The 24,707-nt window shown below is 41.5% G+C and overlaps 1 protein-coding gene across 1 annotated transcript; it reads left to right on the top strand.

Moving 5' to 3' along the window:
- Positions 1-2,174: 2,174 nt before the first annotated feature.
- Positions 2,175-23,536, top strand: C3H1orf198 (chromosome 3 C1orf198 homolog). The gene is made up of 4 exons (XM_002190526.7): positions 2,175-2,634; positions 9,906-9,956; positions 18,629-19,183; positions 21,092-23,536. Exons 1-4 carry the CDS (start codon positions 2,287-2,289, stop codon positions 21,146-21,148), a joined length of 1,011 nt encoding a protein of 336 aa, XP_002190562.4. The 5' UTR covers positions 2,175-2,286; the 3' UTR covers positions 21,149-23,536.
- Positions 23,537-24,707: the final 1,171 nt, after the last annotated feature.

Here is a 24,707-nt window from a genome sequence, read left to right as displayed (position 1 = left end):
ATTTCCAAGTACCCATTGGTGGTGGTGGTTGGCAAAAATTAATAAAAGAGTGACAGGATTGAAATATATTGGGAGCACTAGCCAGTGTTCCTTGAGTTGTTTTTTGTTGGACAGACTTGGCAGCATTCAGGAAAAGCAGGTTTCCCTAACCAAACCATAATTTGACCACCTGTGTGTTTAGTACTAATGAATGGGAATTCTAAACTTTTTTGATCAGAATTTCTGTAAAGGGCGAAAGTAGTTTTGTTTTTTTTTGGTTTTTTGGGGTGGTTTTTTTTTTTTTGGCTTTTTTGGGGTTTTTTTGGGGTTTTTTATTTTTTTTTTTTTGCAAGTAAGGATAAAGGAGGCTTGTACGTTTTCATTAAAAGAATTGGGATGCTGTCCATTTGTGACACAGGTATTTTCAACATTCTGTTCTTGAGTACATTCTTCTATCCCACTAGAAATAAGCACAGTTTGCTGCTTCTGTTTAAAAGACTAGAAGTTTAATTTTCATTAAGGAGGAAAGGAATTGTTATTTTCCTGGAAAAACAGCAACCTGAAAACTATGCCTAACTTTATACCTTGTTTGTGTTCTAATGTGATCTTCTAAGCCTCCTCTAAGTTTTGTTATTCATTGAGAAAGGGGAATCATATTAGCATTTGATCAGACAGTCTTGGGAACTATAAAAAGGAGGGGGTTCTGTTTTGAGGTTTAGACCAGAGGTAGTGGAGAAGGGGTGATGGGGAAGAAAAAAACTGCCTGGACAAACAAACCATGTGCAGTTGTCTGGGTTTCCTTGTCCTCATGTTTTACTCCGGTGACTGACTTCATCCTCATCTCCTGGTGCCAAACAAAAGAGATTCATGGGAGATCATGGGAGGGTTTGGGGTAATGTGTGTTACACCGCTTATGAGTGTGTGTGGCTGCAAATGTGTTTCAAAGGCTTCTTTCTCTGGGCGTGATGCAGATGACTAAGAAAGAGAGCGAGCTCAAGTCAAGTGCTCTCAAACAAGTTTAACAAACAAAACAAGATTATATAACTGGGCTGGTATGTGATGACTTGGGGAACTGTAATTACCTCCTAAGGACCAAGTACATGGAGAAATCTAATTACCATTTTCCATCCTCTTCTGTGCTATCTTAGCTGGTCTGGTGATACTATTTGAACTCTTAAATGGGAACATTAATGTATTGCAGCCCCAGTCATTTTTCTACTAAGAATGATACTAAAGAAAGCAGACTGAGGGAAAAAAAATAGGCTAAGCAATGAAAAACCATTAATCTGAACCTCAATATTTGCACTACTTTGTAATATATTTTGAAGATGATAAACATTTCCCCTGCAACTACCTAGGCCAAAAGTCAAAATAGATTTAGTCTTGCATAAATCTTCTGACATATTTGCCTCTCTTAGGTAAGCTTGATTTTTTTTTCTTGTTGTTTGTTTTTTGAGGTTTTTTTTTGTGGAAAGGAAGTATGCTTCCACCACCCCACCCCAGGAGACTGGTCATCTTTTGGGAATTTGTGTGTGGGTCCTCGGTGAATCTTTTGCCAAAATAAGGACTTGTTACCAGAACCAAGCATTTGTACAACAAAGGAAGAGACCAGACAACCTAATTATTTCAGCCTTTAGGCATCTATTTTACCAATGTAATGCCTACTGCATTGATTTGTTACACTTAGGCTGCAGCTTTACTATCGAATTAATACAGAGGCTTCGGACCACCTTGCACCCTAACTGGTGCAGTTGGACAAAAGTGCCTGTGCCAGGCATCCTCTCTCTTCTGACAGCAGCTGGTGTCTTCTGTCGTGTTAAGAAACACGTACGACTTACTTAGGGAGTGAGGAAAGGCAGGTTCTTGGGCATGGTGCTCCTCTGCCAGCTGAGGCAAGTCCTTTCGTGGTGCTCTTGGCCCGGCAGCGTGGGAATACTACAGCTTACCTCCTCGGCAAAGCAGGGGAAGGGCTGTAGGAGACCAGCGCTGCGGGCAGGAGCACTCGAGGGCCGCGGGGCCCGCTCAGCCCCACGCTATCGACGGTACCGAGAGCGGAGCAAGCCCGGGAGGCGGTGTCCCCGCTTCCCTCTCTGTCGCCGGCCGCAGGCAGCGGCGCCGCGGGGGAGGCGGGCAGGGGCTGCCGGGCTGGGCGTGCGGGGGGCGGGCAGCGCGGGGCGGCGGCCGCCCGGCTTTATAGCGAGCGAGGGAGGCGGCGTCTGCTGGAGGGGAGCGGAGGAGGCGGTTCTCTTCCCGGTCCCATCCCCAATCCCGCCGTGCGAGTGCGGGGCCGGCGGCGGCGGGGTGGCCATGGCCTCCATGGCGGCGGCGATCGCCGCTTCCCGCACGGCGGTGATGAACGGGAACCGGCCCCTGGACGAGCGGGAGCGCAAGCGGTTCAGCTACTTCTCCTCGCTGAGCCCCATGGCGCGCAAGATCATGGCGGAGAAGGAGCGGATCCGCGAGCGCTACGGGCCCGAGTGGGAGCGGCTGCCGCCCCGCCAGCAGGACGAGATCATCGACAAGTGCCTGGTGGAGCCGCACGTCCAGGCCCGCTACGCCGCGCACCGCGGCACCACCCGCCCGCCCGCGCCGCCCTCCTCCTACCCCAGCCTGCGCCTCAACACCGGGCAGAAGGTGGTGCGCTTCGGAGACGAGGTACCGGGCTGGGGGAAGGGGAAGGGGCGCCGGCGGGGCCCGGGCGGGAGCGGCGCTGCCCGCCCCCGGCACCCCCGCACGGGCGGGGCGCGGCGGCCGCGACCTCCCCGGGCTGCGGCGCCGCCGGCGCTGGGCTGCCAGGGCGGCGGGCGCTCCGTCGGCAGCGGGAGGAGTTGCCCCGGTGATGAGCTTGATTCCTTCCCCGCTGCCTGGCTGTGCGGTAGGGCGGGATGTTCACCGCGAGAGGGGCGCCGGGTCACACTCTAAAGGCAAGGAAGGCGCCGGCAGCGACAGCGCTGAAGTGGATTTTGCAGAAAGCAGACTTGGAGAGAGGACGGTCTCAGTTCCCCCGACGGCGGGGCATGGCGCTGGACATAGTCTCTTGCTGAAAATGGGCTGTAGGAATGTTTACACTGAATTAAATCTCTTCCTTTTCGTTTCTAGTTTTAGACACGGTTAAAAATACAACACTGAAAACATTCCAGCTCTTGGCATGTTTGACACCTTAAAAAAATGCAGCCTGTTCCATGTCACATGCCAGGAAAAACAAGGGTGTGGAAAGATAGATGGCAAAAAGTATAGATTTTGAACCTTCTGAGGGCCATCTATCCAATGGTGAAGCGTGGCAGCCCTTCTGGAAATCCACAGTAAAAGAGTAACCGGTCTGGAGCAGTGGGTCGTGTTACCGAGTGTGAGCCCTTGAAGAGGAAGGTCTAACAATGCTTGAAGAGATCTGACAGTACTCTTCAGATACTGTGTCTCTTATTCAGTGTATTGATTCCTTTGTTTTCTATTCTTTTACATTTCTATTGTATTTTTTTATTCTCATATGATTACAGAGTCGGTTTCTTTCACTATGTCCATATAATAACTTTAAGTGACCTATTAATTAACATAATTCACTTATGTATCTTCTACCAGAAAAAAAAAAATAAATCTGCTTCTCCATTTGTAATCATCAATCCAATTTAAGGAGAGCAGTGCTACTTTTAGTCTCCTCTCCAATATCCCTTGCAATGGGATTTCTAAGAAGCCTGTTTGGCACAAAGTTACTGGGCATCATGGTTCCCAACCCGCTTTGTGCCAGGAGACTGCTGCCTGTGCTTCCCCTGTCAGGAAGGTGTGCTGCACACACATCATATCTAAAGCTAGAAAGCATAGGATGTAGCTCAGGTTTGTCTAGTTCATGACACCCAAAATTCTAGATAAATATTTGACAGGAATGGCCAAAAAGACGTGTAGAAGGACACAAGACAACAAATCTGGTTATGCAAACAACCTTTACAAAGAAGCTTAAATCTGAAGTTAGTTGTGAAATAATTTAAAGAGTGTGGAAAATAAGTATGTTCAGTTTTCCCAGCCTTGGAGAGCTCTGCTGTGCTGTCTGCTTTGAATTATGTGGATCTGGAAGGAAAGCAAGCATGTTCATAGGCTGTTGTACTGCACTGTATAGACATAATAATTTCCTAAACATCTAGAGAGTCCATCTGAATCTGGGCAAATAGTTTTCTTTCCCCTCTCTCCCCAAATACAGTTGCAATATGCATAATGTTAATGTTTCTGTAGCCATTAACCACAGAAGGCATGGTTTGTCCAAATACTTGATACAAAGTATTTAATTTTGGAATTATCTGCCTCAACTGACTTCCTCTATGACTTCTAAGCAGAAGTTAATATAAATTGTTTCTCTGAAGAAAAGAGATTCCACTCATTTTGGCATTCGCCATTTCCATTTTAGTTCTTCCAACTGTACTACTGAGCCTTGGAGCCTTTCCTGGCTCTCCATCTGATAGCTTCCTCTCCCCTGGCTCCCTTGCTGGCATTTGACCTGATTGTTGGACATTTGCCCTGGCTGACAAATTGTTCCTCCTTGTCTCGCTGCAGCAGAGCCGCCGCCGCGCCGGTCCCTTGCCAGCTGGGTCCAGCTTCCCGGGCTCGCGAAGGCTTGGCCTGCAGAGCTCTGTCACCTCTGTGTCCTGCTCAGGGAGCTGTGCCCTGCTGCCTGTGTGAGCCTCAGCTGCTGCACGCACTGTGGGCACCCAGCCCTCGCTCAGGACCATTGCATTGGTCCTGCCTGCTCTAAGGCAAGGAAACAGAGAGCACCCCGCATGCCTCAGAATCACCTGTGGATGCTGCAGCGCTTTCAGTGCGAGTGTTTTGGCCTGATGATGGTCTGGCTGATACACTTGGTCCAAAAGTTTCATGTTTCCAGCCACAGCTCATCTTCCCTGTTAACTGATGTTGAAATCTGTAGTGATCTACCTGGGCTTGCTTAAGCATAGAAATGTGATCTCTCTGACCTCATGTTCTTTGGAGGACGTGGTAGAAAGCAAACCAAGAATGAATACTGAGGATACTGATTTGCTGGTCCGGGCCTCTCACTGTTTCAGTCCCATTTTCATACATATGACCATTATGATAAGGTGGTCCAGAGGATATATGTAGTGGACAGTTGCTTCCCTCTTTCTTGCCCCCACCATTTCCTGTATATCTCTTCTAACACCAAATTTATATCCTGAGCTTGTAGCCCAGGACTCTAAGTTCTCAAACTATAAACAACTCTTACGTTTTCAAAACATCTTTGAGTGTGTTGGCTGTGTGGGAAGGATGTTACAGAGAATAGACGTGCAGTAACAGGACCGTGGCATCCCGTAGCCATGATCCAGTCATTTTATAATGTTAGAGCGCTGCAGCACCATGTGTGACTCTTAGCAAATGCCTGGAGTCACTGCTCCTTCTCTTCCATCTTATCCTCATCACCAGTCATGGAGTCGGTAGCAGAAGCCCTGCAGGCACTGTGAACACAATTTCAAAAGAGAATTATGCTAACAGGGTCAATTCACACCCCAGTGAAATAAGTTTTGTCCTGTTTGCTGAAGATTGACTTGCTATCATCGCACATGAGCCAGCTCAGGAGACTCTTTGTTGCTTCACCATAATTTTTTGTGTCTAGACAGCCTAGGCCTCCTGACCAAGGGCTTTTGGATGCTGCAACAGAGCTTCCGCTTTCCAACAAGCTTCCTATTGCTGGCATTTCTCCATTTATAATTTCTTCATTCTAATGCCCATAGCGGTAGAAATGAAGATTTACTGAGCAGACAGAAATATGGAAGTGCAAGCTGAGATTGAGCATGAGTGTAATATAGATGGATTATTTTTGAAGTATGCCATAAACCATGAGTGGAATAGGTGGAAAACCAGCAGTATGTGAGAGGCTACCACCCTTTGCATGTTCTAGTGGACAGCCTTTGATAATGGAACTGATTTGATGTCAGTTGATGCCACTGGGCTCTCTCTGGTTCAGTGAAAGATAGGTTAGATATTCAGTTTACAGCAGGTTCTCGCTCTTCTCTTTATACCACCCTCTTTATCCGTAAGCATGTGACATACTCATGGAGTCATGGTCTGATTTCTCCTTTGTTTTTAGTTTTTTTTTCTTTGAATCTATATTCAGTATTTGAGCAGTAAAAGAGTTGGATGTGAAATAACTGAACTTTTTATTGGAAAAAATACCATATGCTTTAGGAACTGTAAACATTTTATGTGGAAGAAAGACAGGTAAGAGAGTTTGGTTATCTTCATTGTGTTTTAAGAGGGAAGCTTGACTTACCTGCCTTCAGGCAGAGATGCTACTTGTTTTGCTTAGCCTTAAGAACTTTGGCACCGAACAAAGGATCAACACCTTCCTACTTAAAATTGCTTTAAAGCAACAAATAATTGATATAGCAAAAACTTTTAAGTTGGGCCTTTTAGAGGTTTGTGCTTTTTAAACACCCAAAAATGAAAGGCAGCTTTTGAGTGCAGTAAAGCTAGCAAGTCCTGTTCTAATAACACTTCTGAGAGGCATTTATTGGTGAGTTTGTGTCTTGCCCAGCTACTGTCAGCTGTGCTGAACAATGCTCATGTCAGATGCACATTTCTACCAGTGTCTTCCATTTGGAAATTCAGATGTTGTTTTGCAGCAAACTGCCTACATATAGCAAATGTAATTTGTGGTTCTTTTTTATATATTTTGCAGCTGGTTGTTGAAGCAAAGTGTATGACCAGATTTTTGCCTCTCTCACTTGTCTTTTTCAGCTTTGAACTGTGCTGCATGAGGCCCCATTTCTTACAAACAGGTTCTTTTTTTTTTTAGCTCTGGTGAACAAAAGTTTATTTATTTGCCTTCTTTCTGGAAGAAGGCATTGTTGTATGCTGAAAACAAAAGCTGATCAGATATGGATTTTTTCTAATCTATGTTGATGATAAATGGCATTGAAGCCTTTTTCTCTAGATTTTCCAGTCGTAATTCGCTTTTGTTATTATTGAAATAATTGACTCTATTGCTCCCAGTTTCTTCAAGCATGTATGAACTTGTTTATTCTACAAAAAAACCCTAAGTTACTTCTCATATTTTGTTGGTGATAAACATGAATCAGGCAGTTTAGATAGCACAGTCCAACAGTATCCTGTCTTTTCACTTGGTCCTCTGCAAGTTCTCTGTGTGAAGACACATGAGGTGGAGGCCACAAACTTCCTTCCCTTTCCTGACAACAGGCAGAACTGTCTCCTTCATCCTAGCCCCAAGTACACTTGAAATAACCACAGACATCAATTGCTTGAAGGTTTGTATTCTCCAGCCATGTCTTATCCTATTTTATTCTTTTCTATATGCTATGGGAAATCTTTTGAATGTCAACAGAGCTCCTCAGAGTTACTCACTCTAGGAGGCCTGGGCTATGCAGCCCAAGAAACAATGAGCCATCCTTAAAAAAAAAAAAAAAAAGAAAAAAAAAAGAAATCCTTTTCTTTTAGAGAGCTGCTGCCTAACAAGGGTATATTACTTCCATCTTACATAATCTGTGAAACTCTTAGACTATCTCTGACCAGAACTTTTCACAACTGTTACCAAAATTAATTCATTCCAGGAACTTTTTGCTTGCCTATGCTGGAGGTTGAGGTTACAAATTGCGGTGCCAACAAAGACAATGATGCTTGAGAAGACATCAGCTTCTATGAAGTGGGAGGGTGACTTGCTCTGTCCTGCAGGGAATGATGTATCCTGCTGCATGACAGCCTCACACCTTCACTCCGCCTTCCCCATGCTGCTTTTTCATCCCTCTATGGCTGGCCTTTTGTCCTCAGGGCTCACTCACTGCAGCGGTGTCATTGCTGAGTGGAGGCTGTGCAGGGGTGCTGGGTAAGAGCTGTCCCTGCCAGTGCTGTCTTCTTTTGCCTCAAATATGGCAAAATAAAGAACTGGATGTCTTGGATCTGGGACGGGGATGAACTTGGTTTACTGACAAGTTTAAGACTGGTCCCCAGCTGTTTTGCTTGTCCTGTGAATGGCAAGAAGACAGAGCTTCCTTCAAATTCTTTAGATAAAGGCCATTGGTGCCTGTGCCTACACATCTGGAGCTTTAAGGTGCTATGACTGCATGCAGGAATGTTACACTGTTCTTTGGACTTCAGTTCTGTCCTTTACAGCTGCAGTTGAAGTCTAGCCCTGTTTTATCCAGACCTCATGCAGAGAAATGTTATAGTCCTGCCTCGTGTGTGAGACTCAATCCAAGGTTAGGTTCTCTCATCTCTCTTCCCTTCTGGCTCATGATTCCTCTCTCATGCGTACCTCAGAAATGAAGTGCCAACTCCATTTCAGAGGCAAAGGGTATTGTCCTAGGAGGAGCTTGTAATAATTAGACACACCTGCTGTGAGGTATCACACATTGGGTGGTGTGGCATTCCCATGTAGACCACAGCACACCACAGTGCCAATGCTGATAGATACTAAAAAGCAGACTTTTGCTCCTTTTCTCCTTTAAATGTTAAAACATCTGAGAATCTGTTTCCTGGATTGAGAGAACCTGAATTACATTTTTGTTCTTGGCAAAAATTTCCTATACCAAATTTCCTTTTGGCCAAAATATGTGATTAAGAAGAGCCCAGGCCTTTCCTCTTAAATGAGCTCTACCAGGCCAGTTCTTTTTAAGTTCTCATGTGTACCACAAATACCTTGCTTCTAGAAACCCTGTGTTTCACAGATGAGTAATAGTTGGGGTATGACATGTTTTTATGTTTAGGAGATGGATTTAGACACTTCTAATCATGATCTCATAGCTCTAGTCCATATAAATCTGCCTACGGTGAAATAAGAGAGGGCAGATCAGGAGAATGATATCAGATGTCTGAGAAACTTATTCCTAGAAAGGCAGAGACCAGAAATAAGAAGTAAAAAGCAGCCACAGTGAAATGTGGGGTTCCTCTGTTGTGCTAAAACATGGTTGAGTTCTGTTATGCTCTGAACAACAGGAATGTGACAATCCTGTGTGGTTACTCCTGGCCTTTCCCTTTCCACACGGTGTTCCCACTCCTGTTCTTTCCAAGGTGTGCTGCCGTGTCCACAGGCAGTGACCTGCTCAGTATGGAGGGTGCAGCTCACCACCTCTACCTGTGCGACCATCCAATGTACCAGTGAGTCCCAGCCACGACTAGGAATAGAAATGCAATCATGTTGTTGGAATTCTTCAACAAATATGAACAAAAATAATTTTTAAAATTATTTTCCACCCTTTCTTTTTTCAGTGTGGGCTGCATGTATTTCTGGAGGGTATGCCATGTATATAGAGATTCTTTAAATTTCTCAGTTTGGGATTATTTTCAGAAATGCAGCATCTTCAAATAATGGATTTCAGATTTTGTGCTGTGGATGCTGTGTGGCTCCTTCAACACCACTGAAAATGCATTTCAGAGCTGCTGTCACTGCTGTGGTGCCATGATGTGTCCTGTTGGGGCTGGGTCCAGCTGTGCCTTGGCCCGATGGCCACGCAGCTGTTTCACTGCCCCACGACTGCTTGGTTGTGCACGTGCTCTTTGGTCTGCCAAAGGGAGAAAATGGGACTTGATTTCCCTGAGGCCCCTTCTCCTTTTGTTGTTTCTGTCCCTGTGTGTTGCTAGCAGCTACCAAAGAAATGCCTAGTAGAAACTGGAAATATAATACATTTTAAAGCTATTTGTGGAGAAACCATTTCAGGAGATTTAGGCCAGGCTAAACCATCATATATTTTGTAGATTAAATTGGTATAGTATTGATAACCTTGCCCTTAGTGGACCTGCTTTCAGTGAGTCTTAAAATGTAATCAGTGCCATCTTTAAGTAGTGCTTTCACTTTTTAGTCAGTTCTGTAGCACTGGTTGTTATAGTTCCGGCAATGTAACATAATGTCATCTGTGTGATGCTTCTGAGAAGATGAAGCTACTCTTCTGATTTTTAGTCATTCTTCAATTTTATTTCAGGACATAACTTGGCAAGATGAACACTCAGCTCCATTCTCCTGGGAAACGAAGGTAATTAAACAGCTTTCTTGGTTTTTTTTAATGTTGCTTTGTCATTTTATACTGTTCCTTCTGCATTTATTGTCTTAATTTTGTTACTTGATAGTTTAATGTAACCTTTATTCTGTGCAAGTGGTATAAAGTGACCATACTGCAAATCAAACAAGACTGGTATGCTTTGATTTACATCAGGAGAAACTCAAAATGTACTTCACGAACTGATGTTCTGGCTTTAAGTGCAGATGTAAAACCAATTCATTACCATTTTATTTTTTGTTGCAAACTTTTTAATCAACTTTCTATGTTTAGTACGACCCTTGTCTCAGATACTGTATAAACATAGCTGCATTTCACTTTAGGTCAGGAGTAAAGTAGCTAGAAGACAGTGTGAGAAATGAGCAGGTATCTCATAACTTCACTGGATTCTTTCTGAAAGCCTGTCTATTACTTTATCTTTTTATTATGAACTAAAATGTTGTCTTAGGACAAATGTAGTGAAACTTGTTAACCTAGGGCCATGCTGGAAGCAGTATGTTATTTCCTCTCCAAAGGCTTCTTAAAAGAATAACATATTTTAATGTGGTGAGCTGGTTTGGGGTTTATTTTACACGTCACTTTATCTCTGGTATTTTGTTAAAGCATTATTTATGATGGGATTCTCATATGGCTAACACAGATCCAGAGCTCTCCATCTTTCTGAGCCTGCAGTGTGAGGAAACACAGTTGTGCCATATGTGTGGTGGGAAATCAAGTTTAGTTCTTCTTGTTGGGGAAATTCTGGGAGCAAAACCACAGCTCATTGTCTTTCTCAACTGGGTATGACAGGCATGTTAATTTAATCACACATTTCAGACTTTGTGTTTTCTGCCCTTATCTGCCAGAGAAAGCTGCTACTTCCCTGTTCCCTTTTTTTTTTTTCCTTGCCCTTGAACTATGTAGATAATCGTGTATGACCTTATGAATATAATCTTAGCCTAATGCAGAGTAATTATTTGGAAATGCCAGTGAATATTAAATTAATCTAGTTGACCTGAGGCTTATCCCTCCCTGCTCAAGGTCACTGCCTGTAGCTGCACCCCATCTGTGCTTTGCAGAAGCTGATTAACCTATAATTTGATGTGACTCCTGGCTCCTGGCAGCCTGCAGTGCTGTGGTTTAAGAGAAGCCAATGCCAGTCTTCACTTGCCTTAAAACTCCCTTAAAAGCTGTGATGGTTCAGGAATCAGTGGAGGATTTTCTGTGTGTCTCTCTTTCCCCTCTCCTTCTTTGCTGACCAGAAATAAAAGCTGTGCCACAGCTGTGAGCTGAAAAGTTGCATGATCTTTTTCTTTAGCAAAATTCTAGAGAATCCATTTTGTCTGGATTTATAGGGTACGGTTTGGTCCGTTTCTGTGGATTCTTCCTTTTGGTTTTCCCACAGTGTATTGATCTTTCAACCAAATCCTTCCACTGCTGAGTCTTCCTTTTCAAAAATGGAGATCTTGCTTTGTGCTTACTCTTTGATCTTCCCTTATTTTTATGAGGCAATACTGGAAGGAAATTTTTGATGAGGTAGCTGAGGAAAAAGTAGCCATACTCAAGTGGTCCCAAGTGAGGAAACCTGAATGAGCTGTTCAAGAATGTTGGTCTGTTGTAATTCATTGTACAATGACCTGTGAGCCAGACCTGTTCCCACTGTTATTTAAGGCTGTCAGGGTCTTTGCATTCCATGCTCTACCAAGGATGGGTTGTTCTTTCCACAGTACTCTTCTCCCTGATCTCCCTTCAATGCAGAGCTTTTTGTTTGGTTTGTGTTTTTTTAGTATGTTATTGCCTAATGTGCAGGAATATGCACTGGCTGGCTCAAGGAAGGGAATGAGGCTTTTGTAGAGCAGAAGAAAGTAGAGATGTAAATCAGTAAAACCAATAGGCTTTTTTTTTTTTTTTTAAACAACGAGAAAGAAAAATAAAGCAGCAAAATGAGTATTTTCTGTAACTAACTAACACTACTGTGAGGGGTAGTGAGAAGTGTAGAGAAGAGGGGAGGGCATGTATTCTCCCAGGTTGAAGGCTCTCAGATGAAACAGTGATGCCAATGGGGATTCTAGTTGATAAGTTATGGACAAATTTTTCTCACTGTAGCTAGTGCCATGGATTCCCTACTTCCATGGCAGTCAAACTTACGCAGAGAACAGTGTACTGAACTGTCATTTTGTTCAGAACATTGTTGAAGGGCTTGGTGACTTCACTTGTGTCACAAGTAAACTTTCTGTATTCTCATTTTAAACACAAATGTGAGATAGGGCTGCAGTCGTTCATATCACAACAAACACTTACATGAATATCACCACTATTTTTAGATGACTATTTCTTGTCTCACCTTTTAATTTTTAAATCCTCAGACAAGGCAAACAAAGTAGAACTGCAATGTAAATTGCCAAGTTAGCTGTTAGACAGCATTTAAAATAATATTTTTAGTAGATAACGATAATACTTCTACGAAGGAAAATTTGGGAAGCAGTGAGTTCTCTTGGTACTGCAAAAGGGCTGACATTTTAAAACTAAATATTGAATTGGAGGGAGTGATTTAGTTCATGGGTGGAGCCCTCATGGACATAACATGTCTTGAAATGTGGGTTATGTTTTTAACTGGAGCTCTACCCAGGTTTATGAATTCAGGGCATTCTATTTTTGGCTTCAGGTTTACGTGAGATGAAAGATGACATTTTGGCCGAGTTTAGCCTTTGAGGTTTCTTGGTTTCTTTGAAGTAAAAATTCAGTGATCCTCAGCACCGACCTCAAGATATAAATGGAAAACAAGGGTCATGCCTGAACTTGGAAGTAAAATTTCTCTGCAACTCTTCCTGAACTCAGAACTTTATGGGTTTTGTGATTTTGGATTTGGGCAGGGGCAGGGGGGGACTTAATTAATTTAGTAACGGACAGAAAATATTTCAGTTTGCCACCTCAGTTAACACATGGAATGCAGCATGAGAATTAAAATTCAATTTACCTCTAATCCATGCTATTAACAAAAATAGATTTTGTTCCAAATGCTTTAAATTGACACATGTGTATCTAAAGATTTCTTTGTCTTGATAGAGGTAGAATAGTTGCTGATTCTCTTCTGTTTTCAACAGGCCCTCAGGTATTTGTTGAAAAGAGAAGCCTCTGAGGTGTGTTTAAAATAAACAAACAAAACAAAAAAAGCAAATTAAAGAAGTGACAGGCTTCAATCCCTTCAATAAGCTGGTTGTTGCCTTCCTGTCTGAATTCCCTAATTATATTGCTACAGAAGTGATCTAATCCCAGCAATGATTTAGGGAGAAAAAAAGCTATGTTCCACTTGTAATAAACATGCTTTACCAACTGTTACCTTTATCTAAAATTGAGGTGGTCTTCAGTATCCTTCTTTGTACAAGCCTTAGTTGGTATTCTTTTTTTTTAAGTAGGAACACAGTGGCAGAAGAGAATTTTTCCTTCCTTCCTTAGCAGCATGATATTATAATTGTTTGTTACAAGCTATAATTTGGTGTGATTATTTTTACCAAGCTGGCATAAATGGCAGCACTTCCTTGGAAGGAGAGTGATCCTTGAGCTTTTGAGATTAACCTTCCCTTTTTTATTTAGGCTATGTATGTTTAAAACACAGTGCTTTAAAACTTCTGTTGACTATTAGTTCTTGAGCAAAAGAACACCCCACCAAACTCAGCCTGTGGTAATAGAAGCTGTGTTCAAGGTTTATTTTAGGCTGTATGGCCAAGTGTAAGGATTCAGTTACCTGCATCAATTGTTGTTGGTTTTGAGCATAAAACCAGGCACTGTCAGTACAAGTTTGCTCAAGCTAGCCAGAAATAGTGGCTGACTGGAGTCAGTTCATATCAGCAGGAATTTCCTCCAAAGGTCCATACTATATAACATCGGCATTGTCTTTCTGTATGGACTAAAATTACTTAGATTGGTTTTGAGTGCTTTGCTCTATTTTTTTTTTTTTTTTTGCCCTTGCAATTTGCCTTTGCTGACCTAAGGATTTCTTTCTGACTCTGAAAAGATCCTGAAAACACCCATGGTGTGCACAGGAAACAAAGCAAAAACTGCAGCTGCTTTGAGCCCTATATTTATTTTGGTTTTGTCCATTCAGCAAAGCAAAGTCATCTTCTAAATCTTTTAAAATTGTCTTTCTTACCTCTGCATTTATCAGGCTGTGCTTAAAACAAGTTGCTTTTGACAGTGTTCCTGTAGTCTTTGTCTCAACAATTTGGATTTTTCAGCCTGCCAAGCAAAACAATTTGTTTTGGCTGTATTTGCATGACTGCTTAGTAAAATACTACACATTCCTGATGAGTGAATAAGAAGCTTTAAAAGATCCTGGGTTCTTTGTGGTCATCTTGTTTTTAATATGTACTTATGAACTGAGACCTGATTTCATACAGTGTAATTAAATCATGACATTCTCAGTGCCTCTGGTGCCTCTCTTTCAGCATACATTCTTTCTTTCCCATGAGTATATAGAGCCACTGTTACAATTTAGTGGATTATTGCTGCCTTGAGACTGAAGTTTGGTCTAAATTCTTTAATCCAGTAAACAAAATTCCTAAATATGGTCTTTCTAAGGAAAGATGGACATGCAACCTCCTAAAACCTGCAATTTATAATATTATTTATATTTATGATACAGAAAAATGATCAAGACAGGACATTCTGTATTTAAATCCTTGCACTGGTCTGGGACCAGAAGGATAAGACTGAAAAGAACACAGACTTCTAGGTTTGCTTTACCTCAAATTACTTCTTTGTGCATGCTTTCACATGCACTCTCTACCCCCTCTCTTAATGTGTTGAGAAAGACTTGCTCATGTAATATCTTGAAAATACTGCTGCTGTTAATAGCTTTTATTTGAATTCCAATAATTTCTAGAAATTATAGTTGGGACTTGTACTAGTCTGTCTGTAAACTCTTGAGACTTTCTGTGCTGAACAATTCCCAGAAATACCATTTGGACAGATGGTAGGAAAAAGAAAATATTTTTATTTTATTCCTCAGATGGGGGATTTATACATACAGAAACTGCAGCTCATGTAAAGTAATACAAAATCAATGAAAGCAGCGGGGAACTGAAACCCTGTCTCTCTAGAATCCCAAACTGTGCCTGAAAGACAATCACTTTTGACCATGAAATCTCACCCCACTGTTCAGCGTTTGCCTCCCCAGGTTGGCAGCTGGTAGAGTGCAGTTCTGCTGCAGTGCCACAAGTGCAGTTCTAATTCTGAGCACTGCATGGGCAGGTGCAGCTCACACAACTCTGCCCCAGCCTGGGGAAGGCAAACCTTTACAGGTGGGCTGCTGCCCTAAGTCTGGCTGGGGCCACGAGAGTTGTGCATCAAGATATTCTCATGGCTGGCAAACCTAAAGGAAAAGGACATTTTTTGGGAGGGAGGGGGAGGTTGCTGTCTTTTAAATATAGTTTATTTCCTTCTCCTGCTGACGCACCCAATTGCCAATTTGCAATCTGATGTAAGAAATTGAGAGCAGAACTCTAATTAAAATCACATTTGTAGTGTCTAGTGACTCATTAGAGTGTGCAGTACTATTCATTACTTAGATATCAGCATAGGGTGTTTCACACATGGGCCTCTGTGAAATTATCTTCCTACTTGGGCTGTTGCTCTGTTGTTTGGTTTGTTTTTTCCTTGCGGGGGAGGGTGTTTTATTGACAATTTTTTGACTGGAAAGATATAGCCTATTAATAATTTTCTTTCGTCAGCTACATTTCTTAGGGGTTTAGATGTGTTAAATAACCTCAGAAGTCAAATAGAAGCATTCTATATTTCAGGGAAAACAGAATATCTTGTGACTGTGGTCCACAGAAGTTCTTGGCTTCTGGAATTAAATGCTAGAAGTAGAATTATCCCTGTGCCCTCTTGGAGCTGTATTTACATCATACTGAGACACAGTGCTTTCAGAACCTGTTGGGGTAGTCTTGTCTTCTTTGCCTTCCTTGTGGGAGAGCAAAAACTCCTGAAGAAGTATTTTCATTTGAATTATTCCATGTCAGACTATGAACTGTTTGATCTCCAGAGCATTCTGTGAGACAGATATGCAATCTCAAATGTCAGGTGGTCCTGTCTCCTGAAATGGGTGCACCCCATGGTCTCTGCACCGAAGCGCAAAGAGGACATTCTCTCCAGAACATGCACCCACGAGCAGGTTGGAAAGGTACCACTGCCTGAAGTGCTGCTGCAGTGCCACACTCTTCTCTACACTAGGAGCGATGTGCCACTTCCAAACCACAGCTCTGCGTTGATATTTTGCCCCGTAAAAAGAACATAAAATATTGCTACAGTCAGTGACTTTAGCTCCACAGCCTAAGAACACCTCAGAAGGCCTGGCTTTGCTTGTCTGGCTAGCTGCTGTTGAAATGCAGAGCCATCTTGTTGGTTTACTTTTTCTAATTCTTGTTTTAGTAGACCCATACTTCCCTTCCATTGGTGTTTTTTCTGGATTTTATTTCTAGCACTACTCTGGTGGACCTGGGGGCTATGATGGCTGTTCTGCACTCTGGGCTCTGATTTTCCCTCTCCCTTGGGCTGGGGGGTGAAGGAATCATTCTACTGGAAGTGACTGCTGCTGTGGTGGCCTTTAGCTACTGTCATCCCCAGTGGGAGCCCCAGGATAGGCTATTCAGAAGACAGCAAACTGCTGCAGGACAAAAAGTAGCACTGTTTTAATTCCTACATGACTTACAAGTCTTCCAAGATGGATTTTTTTTTTAAAACCTGTCTTTGATTTTTAGAATGTCTTTTGTTTTTTCTCTTGGCTACTGGGGAATTACAGGTCTATTTTATATTGTGTTGTGGGTTTTTTTAAGCTGGGATTTTATCAGTTCTAAAGTCTTAAAGCATCTTAACTTCACGGTGGTAAATCACTATTCAGTGATACTGCCAAATGAGCTTAGGGAAATAAATCCCTGTATTTTAATATAGGGAATGGCAGTCACTGTAAATAATCCTCAACACCATTGTATCTATGGTTTGTTTATGCAAAATTTATCTGTGAATAAATATCCTGCTCTTAATTTTACGTCATGACTTGTTTTAAAAAAATAAATCAGAGCACTAAAGTTTTTCCTCATAGTTTTTTGCAGGCAGGGTGTGGTGTTGAGTTGTTTGGTAAGACTTGCGTGTATCCTTGCACTCACCTCATTCTAGCTGAGCTATAATTAATTGCAGCTTGTTTATGTTCTGCATCTTTTGATAGCACAGTATATTCTTCATGAGAACACAGAGCTTGGTGCTCTCTTGCCTACAGCCTTGGAAAAATGATGCATCTAATTCTTTAGAAAGGTCAGATCTAAGTCCATGAATCAAATTATGTGTAGTCAGCTGCTGTTTTTAAAAAAATGTTTTATAAATAATCAGTTGCTGGCTTAACAGTTGTTCTTTGATGAGAAGTTTCTGAATATTAACTACTAGGCATATGAGTCCTGTTAGATCTAGGGTCCCTTTGAACTTCACATGCACAGTAATGTAGGTCTCAAGATCAAACACTTCAGTGAAAATTTTATGCAACTAGGACTTGTTTTAGACTGAAGCCCATTGATGCTATTGCAGTTTCATTCGGGAAAGGCTGGGCAAAGAAGTAGAATGGTGAAGAAACATCACAAATTTTTAATGAACTTTCAAAGTGTCTTTCAACTATTTGTAGCAAAGGCTACAAGTCCTCTTGAGATTTTTTTCAAACCCGATCAGGCCCATAATGACAACACCACAGCTTTAACAGTAAAGGCATTTTATTTTCCTTGCATTATTTGTTCCTTTTTACAAACACGAGTCTGTGTATTAGGTTTTTCTTTCCTGGCACAAATACTTACATGTTTCTCAGAAGGTAATAAGGCTTAACTTTTATTAGCCTGAAGAGTGTCTAGCTAGTTGAGAATCATTTTACTGAAGTGGTGGTAAGCAAAACAAACATTTTGAAGTACTGTTCACTTTTCTGTGACTTTTAAGATTATTTTCATGCATTAACTGTGGTCACTTGCTTCCCTGGCCCAGTGTTACCTCTCAGAAATGCATACAGTCATCTCAGCATTGCAAGTGAAAACAAACCAGAGCTCTGGAACACGTGAAGAACTGGTCCTGCTGGAGTTATTTCTCTTCCTTCAGAGGAGCATTAGAGTTATAAAACGATTCACCTATGCATACCCATTACATCTAATCCTTTATCTTGGAAGCAGATGGACCTGTAGCCAACTATTTGAAAGACTATAATGGAAAATTGCCTTTTGAGCTACACTCTGAAGCTTTTTTTTTCTTAAATTTTTCACATAAAACATCTCTGACTTTCAAAATGCATCTGCAGCTGTTCTAATGTTTTAGTGACGCTATTCTAATGTTTCAGTCCTGTTCATGCTGTGCACTGCTGCCTTAGATGGCACTGAGTAACTCCAATACAATTGCTTTCTCTGTCTCCTCTGCAGCAGGTCTGGGACTTTTATGTTTGCTTGCATTTCAGACTTTTAAAAATCATTATTTTTATGAAACTACGAAGACATTTATGAGGAATTAAGTTATCTTTGCTGTAGTATCTGTTGTCTGAGAGCTGTCTCGCAATGGGCTGAGGTGTTATCTGTGTGCAACAAGGTCAGAAAGTCAAAACTGTATCTATGTAAAGGGCTTTGAAATGCTGTTTTTCTGTCCCTGAACAGAGTCAGATGGAGTTCAGTGTTGCATCTCTCTCCATACAAGAGCAAGGTGGTGCCCAGCTGCAGAACGAGCAGAGGCAGCCTGTTAAAGCAGCACCTGGTGTCCAAGCCCCTAAATCTTCTCAGGCCAATAAGACCCCTGGCTCTGAGGGGTTGATAGCAGCGGCCAGAAAGGAAGAGGAGTCGTCCTTCTGGAAGATAAACGCAGAGCGCTCGAAGTTTGAAGGAGACAAGTCTGAGTTCCAGTCCCTGACCCCCAGCCAGATCAAGTCCATGGAGAAAGGAGAGAAGCCCCTTCCCTCTTTTTACAGACAAGAGTCTGCTCCAAAGGAGATGACCAAAGCTGAGAAGCCCAGCATAACTAAACCAGAGAAGTCTGTTGTCCCCAGCACACCTTCTGTGTGTCTCGAGTGGGAGAAACCTCAACCTACTCAACTCCCTACTAGTTCTCTAGATGACTTCTTTCTTCCTGATCCACCACAGGATCTGGCATCTTCTAGGACAAACAAGGAAGATACTGATGGTACTATACTTACAGACCCACAAATGCCTGGACAGGTGAGTACTGCTATACCCACTGTCTTTATATTTAAGAACTGTACAGCACATTAAAATCTGTCAGGGCCACTCTAGAAGATTAGGGAATCCAAAAGCCACCAAGCCATAGCTCAGCTTGATGGCTTTTTTGTCTTTCAAATGTGAAGAAGTCTATTTAATCTACTATTTAACAGTCTGTTTAACATGTTAACTTCAATTAAGTGCTTTTTAACACATCGGATAAAGGCACAATTTAAATCTAACACCAAAAATGCTGACAAGGCGCCAAGTAACTAATTGACAGCAACCTAGCAAGTTGCTGTATCACATAAAAGAGGTTGTGGGGTTTTGGGGTTTTACTTGAAAAAGCGAAACACTTATTGGAAAGAATAAGCTTTTTAACTTGAAAAGTAGGTGAACTAGGGTCTAGCATACTTTATTGATTCACACAGCATAGTGGTGAATGGTGAACTAGTTCTCTGCTGTTCCAAGCAGTAGCCTGACAGCCACTTCCCAATGCTTTGTCCCAGGCAGCTGTGCTGCTTTCAAATGTGTTTTCTTTTAAAGTCCAAAATAGAAATAGAATGAGCTTCCAGAATTAGCCTTCTCAATGTTTTTTTAAATGAAAAAACCCAAACAACCCAACAACATAAAATAACCTTAAGACGCTCAATAGCCAGTTGAAGCTATTTTAAAAAGCAGATGCTGATCTGTGAGAAAAGAAAAGGAACAGCAGGATATGATACAAGGAGGGGGAAAAAAGAAAGAGATCAAAAGCTTGAAAACTGTGAAGTAGAGGAGCGGTACTTCAAGCAGAGCTGTGCAATTTTGTTTGAAATCTGTGGCATCTCTGGCAGTAGCCTGACACATTACTGTACACCTTCAGCACTTCACACAGCTTTTTCTCTATTTTCCCAGCTGTGATTGTTTGAATTCCAAACAAGATGATGTAAAGTCAGAAAGATGCAGGGTGAGGTAACTAGTTACAAGAGAAGTAAGTGGCAGCACTTAGGAGAGAACAATACTTAAGCCACTCCAGTGTTTGAAGCCCTTTGTTTAGTTAGCATTTTCTGAGGCTGAGGGATAATGCTTCCTCAGGTGCCTAGCTGCAATTTGTGAACCTGATAGTCCTTTAATTTCAGTTAAAGGCTTTATAATGTTTTCTTACAATATAACAGTTTCAATTCCTTTGTGAATGTTTTCAAGAGAACTGAAATAGTTTGAAAAGCCTGTTTTTTCTTTCTGTGGAGAAACAACTCTCCCATGTGAAAATGGGAACAGAGGAGCAGAGAACTTCGTGTAGGATAAAAATTTTCTTCCTTTCTTCTTTTCTGGATTATCTTCCCTGTTCTGGGAAGCCATGCTCTAGGAAGATAATCCAGATTCAGCTGTGCCTTTTGAATACTCTTCCTAAATACTAGAATCACCTTAAATGTCATGCCTAACACTGCAGGAGTGAGTGTGTTCTGGATAGCCTAGTAAATAATTTGCCATCAAAGTTTAATCTGTGTAGTTTTCTGCAAACAACTGTCTCTAATTGCAACAGACAATCTGTTGAATTAATGATGTTTGTTTCTGTGTTTGTTTCATTCTCTGCAATTCCCACTGTAGTCTAAAAAATTGATATTCATTAATTCTTTCTATGAGGAAAAAAAAAAACATTTTGCCTGCAGACCATAAGAATAATTTTATTTTTATCTGGAATTGCCTTTTTGGGCACTGTGAGTATTTTGCCATGTCATGTCTAGCATTTTATGGTGTAGGTACTTAGGTATCCTAGAGCATGGTGAAGACCTTGAAATATTGTAAGGCAACATTTTAAACTTTAGTTTTTAGATAGGCAGTCAAATATTGAGTTTGTAATGCCATAATAAGCAACTACATCTTATTTCCTTTTTTTTTTCTTTTTTTTTCTTTTTTACCTTGCAGACTAGTACAAGCAATGTTATCTTGAAGACTGGCTTTGATTTTCTAGACAACTGGTAAAAGATACTTCAAAACAGATCAAGCCAATTTTGGGGAAGGAGTGGAACACCTTTCTCCTTGTATGTTAATTTACTAGCATTTGTGTCTTTTTCTAGAAGTAACTTTCAAACTCTTAAATGTTGCCTTTGTATAAACTTTTGTAATAACATATGCGTTTTTGTTTTATAAACAGTGATAGAAGTGTGGTTTCATTTGGATATTTTTTAAATATCTGTTAAAATTTTTAGTAGCTACTGTATTGAGAGGATGGGAGAAGTTACTGTACACATGTTAAAGAAACACAAATGAGAGTCTCTGTATCCTAGAAATGGAACCTAGAGGACCAGATTGCTGTTTTCAGTGGAAACCTTGCTAGCGTGGCTTGTAAAAGAAATAATATTGCACGTGCAGTGGTTCCAACCATACTTCAGCTAGCTAACAAAAAACAGTATGAAAAGCAAGCATCCAGAATTGCATTGATTTGTAGATTTTGTTTCCTTTGAAAGTATCTTTTGTATCACTTACTGAAGACACTTTTTCTTCTGAAGAAGGCAAAGGCATTGCCAAAATGATGGATGCAAAAAAGCACTGTGTTTGTACCCTACAAATCTGCTAAAATAACTTAAGAGTGGTAGAGAAATGACCTGGGGAAATGGTGTTTCTGGTGTTTGGATTGAAGACTTGGGGGTGGGTAGGAGGGAGTGGGATAACACCTAATTATTTGGAGAAATTCTTCAGGGAACACAGTTTTACTGCCTCCTTACTAGAGCATAACTCTTCCTAATACTAGTGCTGGAACTACAGCACTGAGAATTTCTGGAGTGTAGATTACCTTTGTGTCAGTAAACCACTATGCTTGTGGGAGGTCACAGGAGTATGAGGCTTTTTTGGTTTTTAAGCAGCTTATTGTCTCAAGGACTCATAGACTTTGGTGCTTTTTCCTCCTTGTGGGTTCATCCTCTTTAGTGTTCAACATCTGGCTTACATTTATTCCTAAGGTGCAGAGAGGCGTCTCAAGGTGGTCCTTGGCAGTGTTGCCTCCAGTTCTGCTTTTGAATGATTTTTGATGTTTAAAATGTAGAGAACAAGAGTAGCTGTCGTTTGGATCTGTTGTCTCTGAAATGCAGCATGATTTACACACTGATTCTCACTGTGTTTACCTCACCTTGAAGCCTTAATTCCCCCACGCACAGCCAGTGACTGGTCTGCTCCAATGCCAAAGGTTTGACTTTTCCCTTTACCTCAGCAATAGTCCCATAGCATTTGTTTGGGGTAGAAGGCAAAACAGGGTTCTAATGGGTCCCAGCCAAGGCTGTAAGAAGGTCACCATCTCCTAAGCCATAGTTGTGCTAGGCTTCTCATGGACTAGCACTTGACATTTGGTTCAGTGCCAGGGGCAGTTCAATGTGCAGAATTGGATGTGGCAGGATTTTTTCTGCTTGTTACAGGAAGAGTTTGTAATGTCCTGGAAGAATCCTTGCCTCTAATTGGTGTGCTGCTTGCTTTGAACAAGCAGAGTGTGCTGATAGAGCATTAAAATTTACTTGTTGGACAAGGAAAATGCTGCAAGCATTCCTTTTCTTGCCCCCACACCCCACCAAAAAAAAAAAACAAAAAACCCAAAACACCAAGGCCAAAACCTCCACTTGTTCTAGTGTTTTCTTAAAAGGTTCCTTAGCTAAATGCTAAGATTACCACAGAGTAGAAGTCATTGTATAGCATACTCTTATTTATAGGCTTCTGAAAGCTTTTTTACATTCTTCCTGAGATGTGCAAACTCCTGTAGTTCGTGGATATTATCTCTGCATTCAGCAGTTCAGAAAATACTTGTTGTTACCATCCTGGACTTTTCTGCTGTTTTTTCTTTTGTAGCATTTGCTACAAGCATCTGAAGTTAATACAGCTTAGAACAACTTTAACACAAATTCTTTAGGTGTATGATTGATATTGACTTGCACCTTCCTTTTAAAGCTAATAAATATTAATCTTGGGGTTTACAGTTACCCGTGAATCTGATTTTCTGTACATTCAGCTGCTGAAAAGTAGTAAATTGAAAATGAAGATGCACATTCTAATCTTACTCTGATTTGGGGAGATCTGAAAACAGTGTCTCCTACTGTCAAGGAGCGTTACTTTAAATCTCTGGTAATACCGTAAAGCTTCTTAGGGAAGAACTTGGGCTGCCTGTCTCTTCCATCGGCTAACTCAACCCTAATACACATTGGGACCAGCTGGTAGAACATGCTGCAGAACTTTTTACTTATCCTGGTAGGTTTTTCCTGTGCTTTGACAAGAGTTGATGCTCCTTCTTTCTTGAATATGTTTTTATTAAACATTCTTACAAAAATGAAATTGTATTTGGTCACATTTTATATTAACAATGTTTTAATAAAGTCACTTTAAATAGAACTGTCAAGGTTTTTGTACTGCTTTGTATGTTGTCCTTGATACTCTGCCTTCCTCAGTGCCATTGGAGTAGTTTGGGGCATCTTGAATCTGCCTGAGAGACAACCAAGAATTATTTGATCCAGAATTTAGAAACCATTTTTTTTTATATTGGGGGAAAAAAAAAATCGACACACTTCAGCTGTTTTTTCAAGCCTTTAAGTGAATCTGTCTGGGGAGGTATCCTTGCTTTATCATGTAATCTGACAACTGGGGGCAGAATGAGATTTGGGAAGACTAAAATCTATTTGTACTTCACTGTACTAGACTTAAACCTGACACACACTCTCCCACCGGTATCTCCAGGTAATCCAAAGCAGTATCTGGATAATTATTGTAGAAGCAATTTGAAAACTGCATGTTGTGGTTTAGGCCCAGCTGTTAATGAAACACCACACAGCTGTTCCTTCACTTCACCCAAGCAAGGTGGGGCAGAGAATGGGTTAGGGGTGGGCTTTAAAAGCATTTCATTAAAAGGAAGGTGCTAGCAGAGGCCACTGGGTAGTCTCACTGCCTGCCTTTTGTGATATACAGCAAGTTCCCAAAGTGTAAGAGAATCAAATGTGCAACCACAAGGATAGTTTTTGTTCTGCATGCTCACATCTACTTCTTCCAGAAATGTGTTTGGAGAAACAATTTGGTTTGTACTCGAGCTGGATTTCCAACAGCTAAAAAGGCATTTGGAGAAGAATTTGGTTTGGAAAGACTCCACAGCCAGCTAAGGGTGGTATTCCAACTATATTTAGGATCTGGCCTACACATAATTTGCTTCAATCTTGTCTAAGCTCCCTCTCAACTTTTCGAAGTTCTCTACTAAAGGCAAATCCACAGCTTCTGGGCACTGTCTCAGTACATGGAGCCAGCAGGTCTGATGTGTGAGTGAAGACTTGTAAGGGCCGAGTAGAAAAGATGCTGTGGCTGAAGAATGGTGATTGACTGACTGACTGATTGATTGATTCATTTATTCATTGATTTAATGGTGACTTAGGTGGTATTTGCTGAGGTTGGAACAGCCTTTGAAGTCATGGCTGTGGGTGCTGGTGCAGCACCCAGCAGGCAGAGTCCTGCTGATCACTCAGCAACAGCATCCCTCTAAGAGCTTGCAAGTCATGTCCCTGGGGGAAAAACCCAACTT

The sequence above is a fragment of the Taeniopygia guttata genome, chromosome 3 (genome assembly GCF_048771995.1).
Source record: "Taeniopygia guttata chromosome 3, bTaeGut7.mat, whole genome shotgun sequence".
NCBI classification, from domain to species: Eukaryota; Metazoa; Chordata; class Aves; order Passeriformes; family Estrildidae; genus Taeniopygia; species Taeniopygia guttata.
Note: the sequence above shows the minus strand (reverse complement) of the source record. Positions and strands in the feature narration are given on the sequence as shown.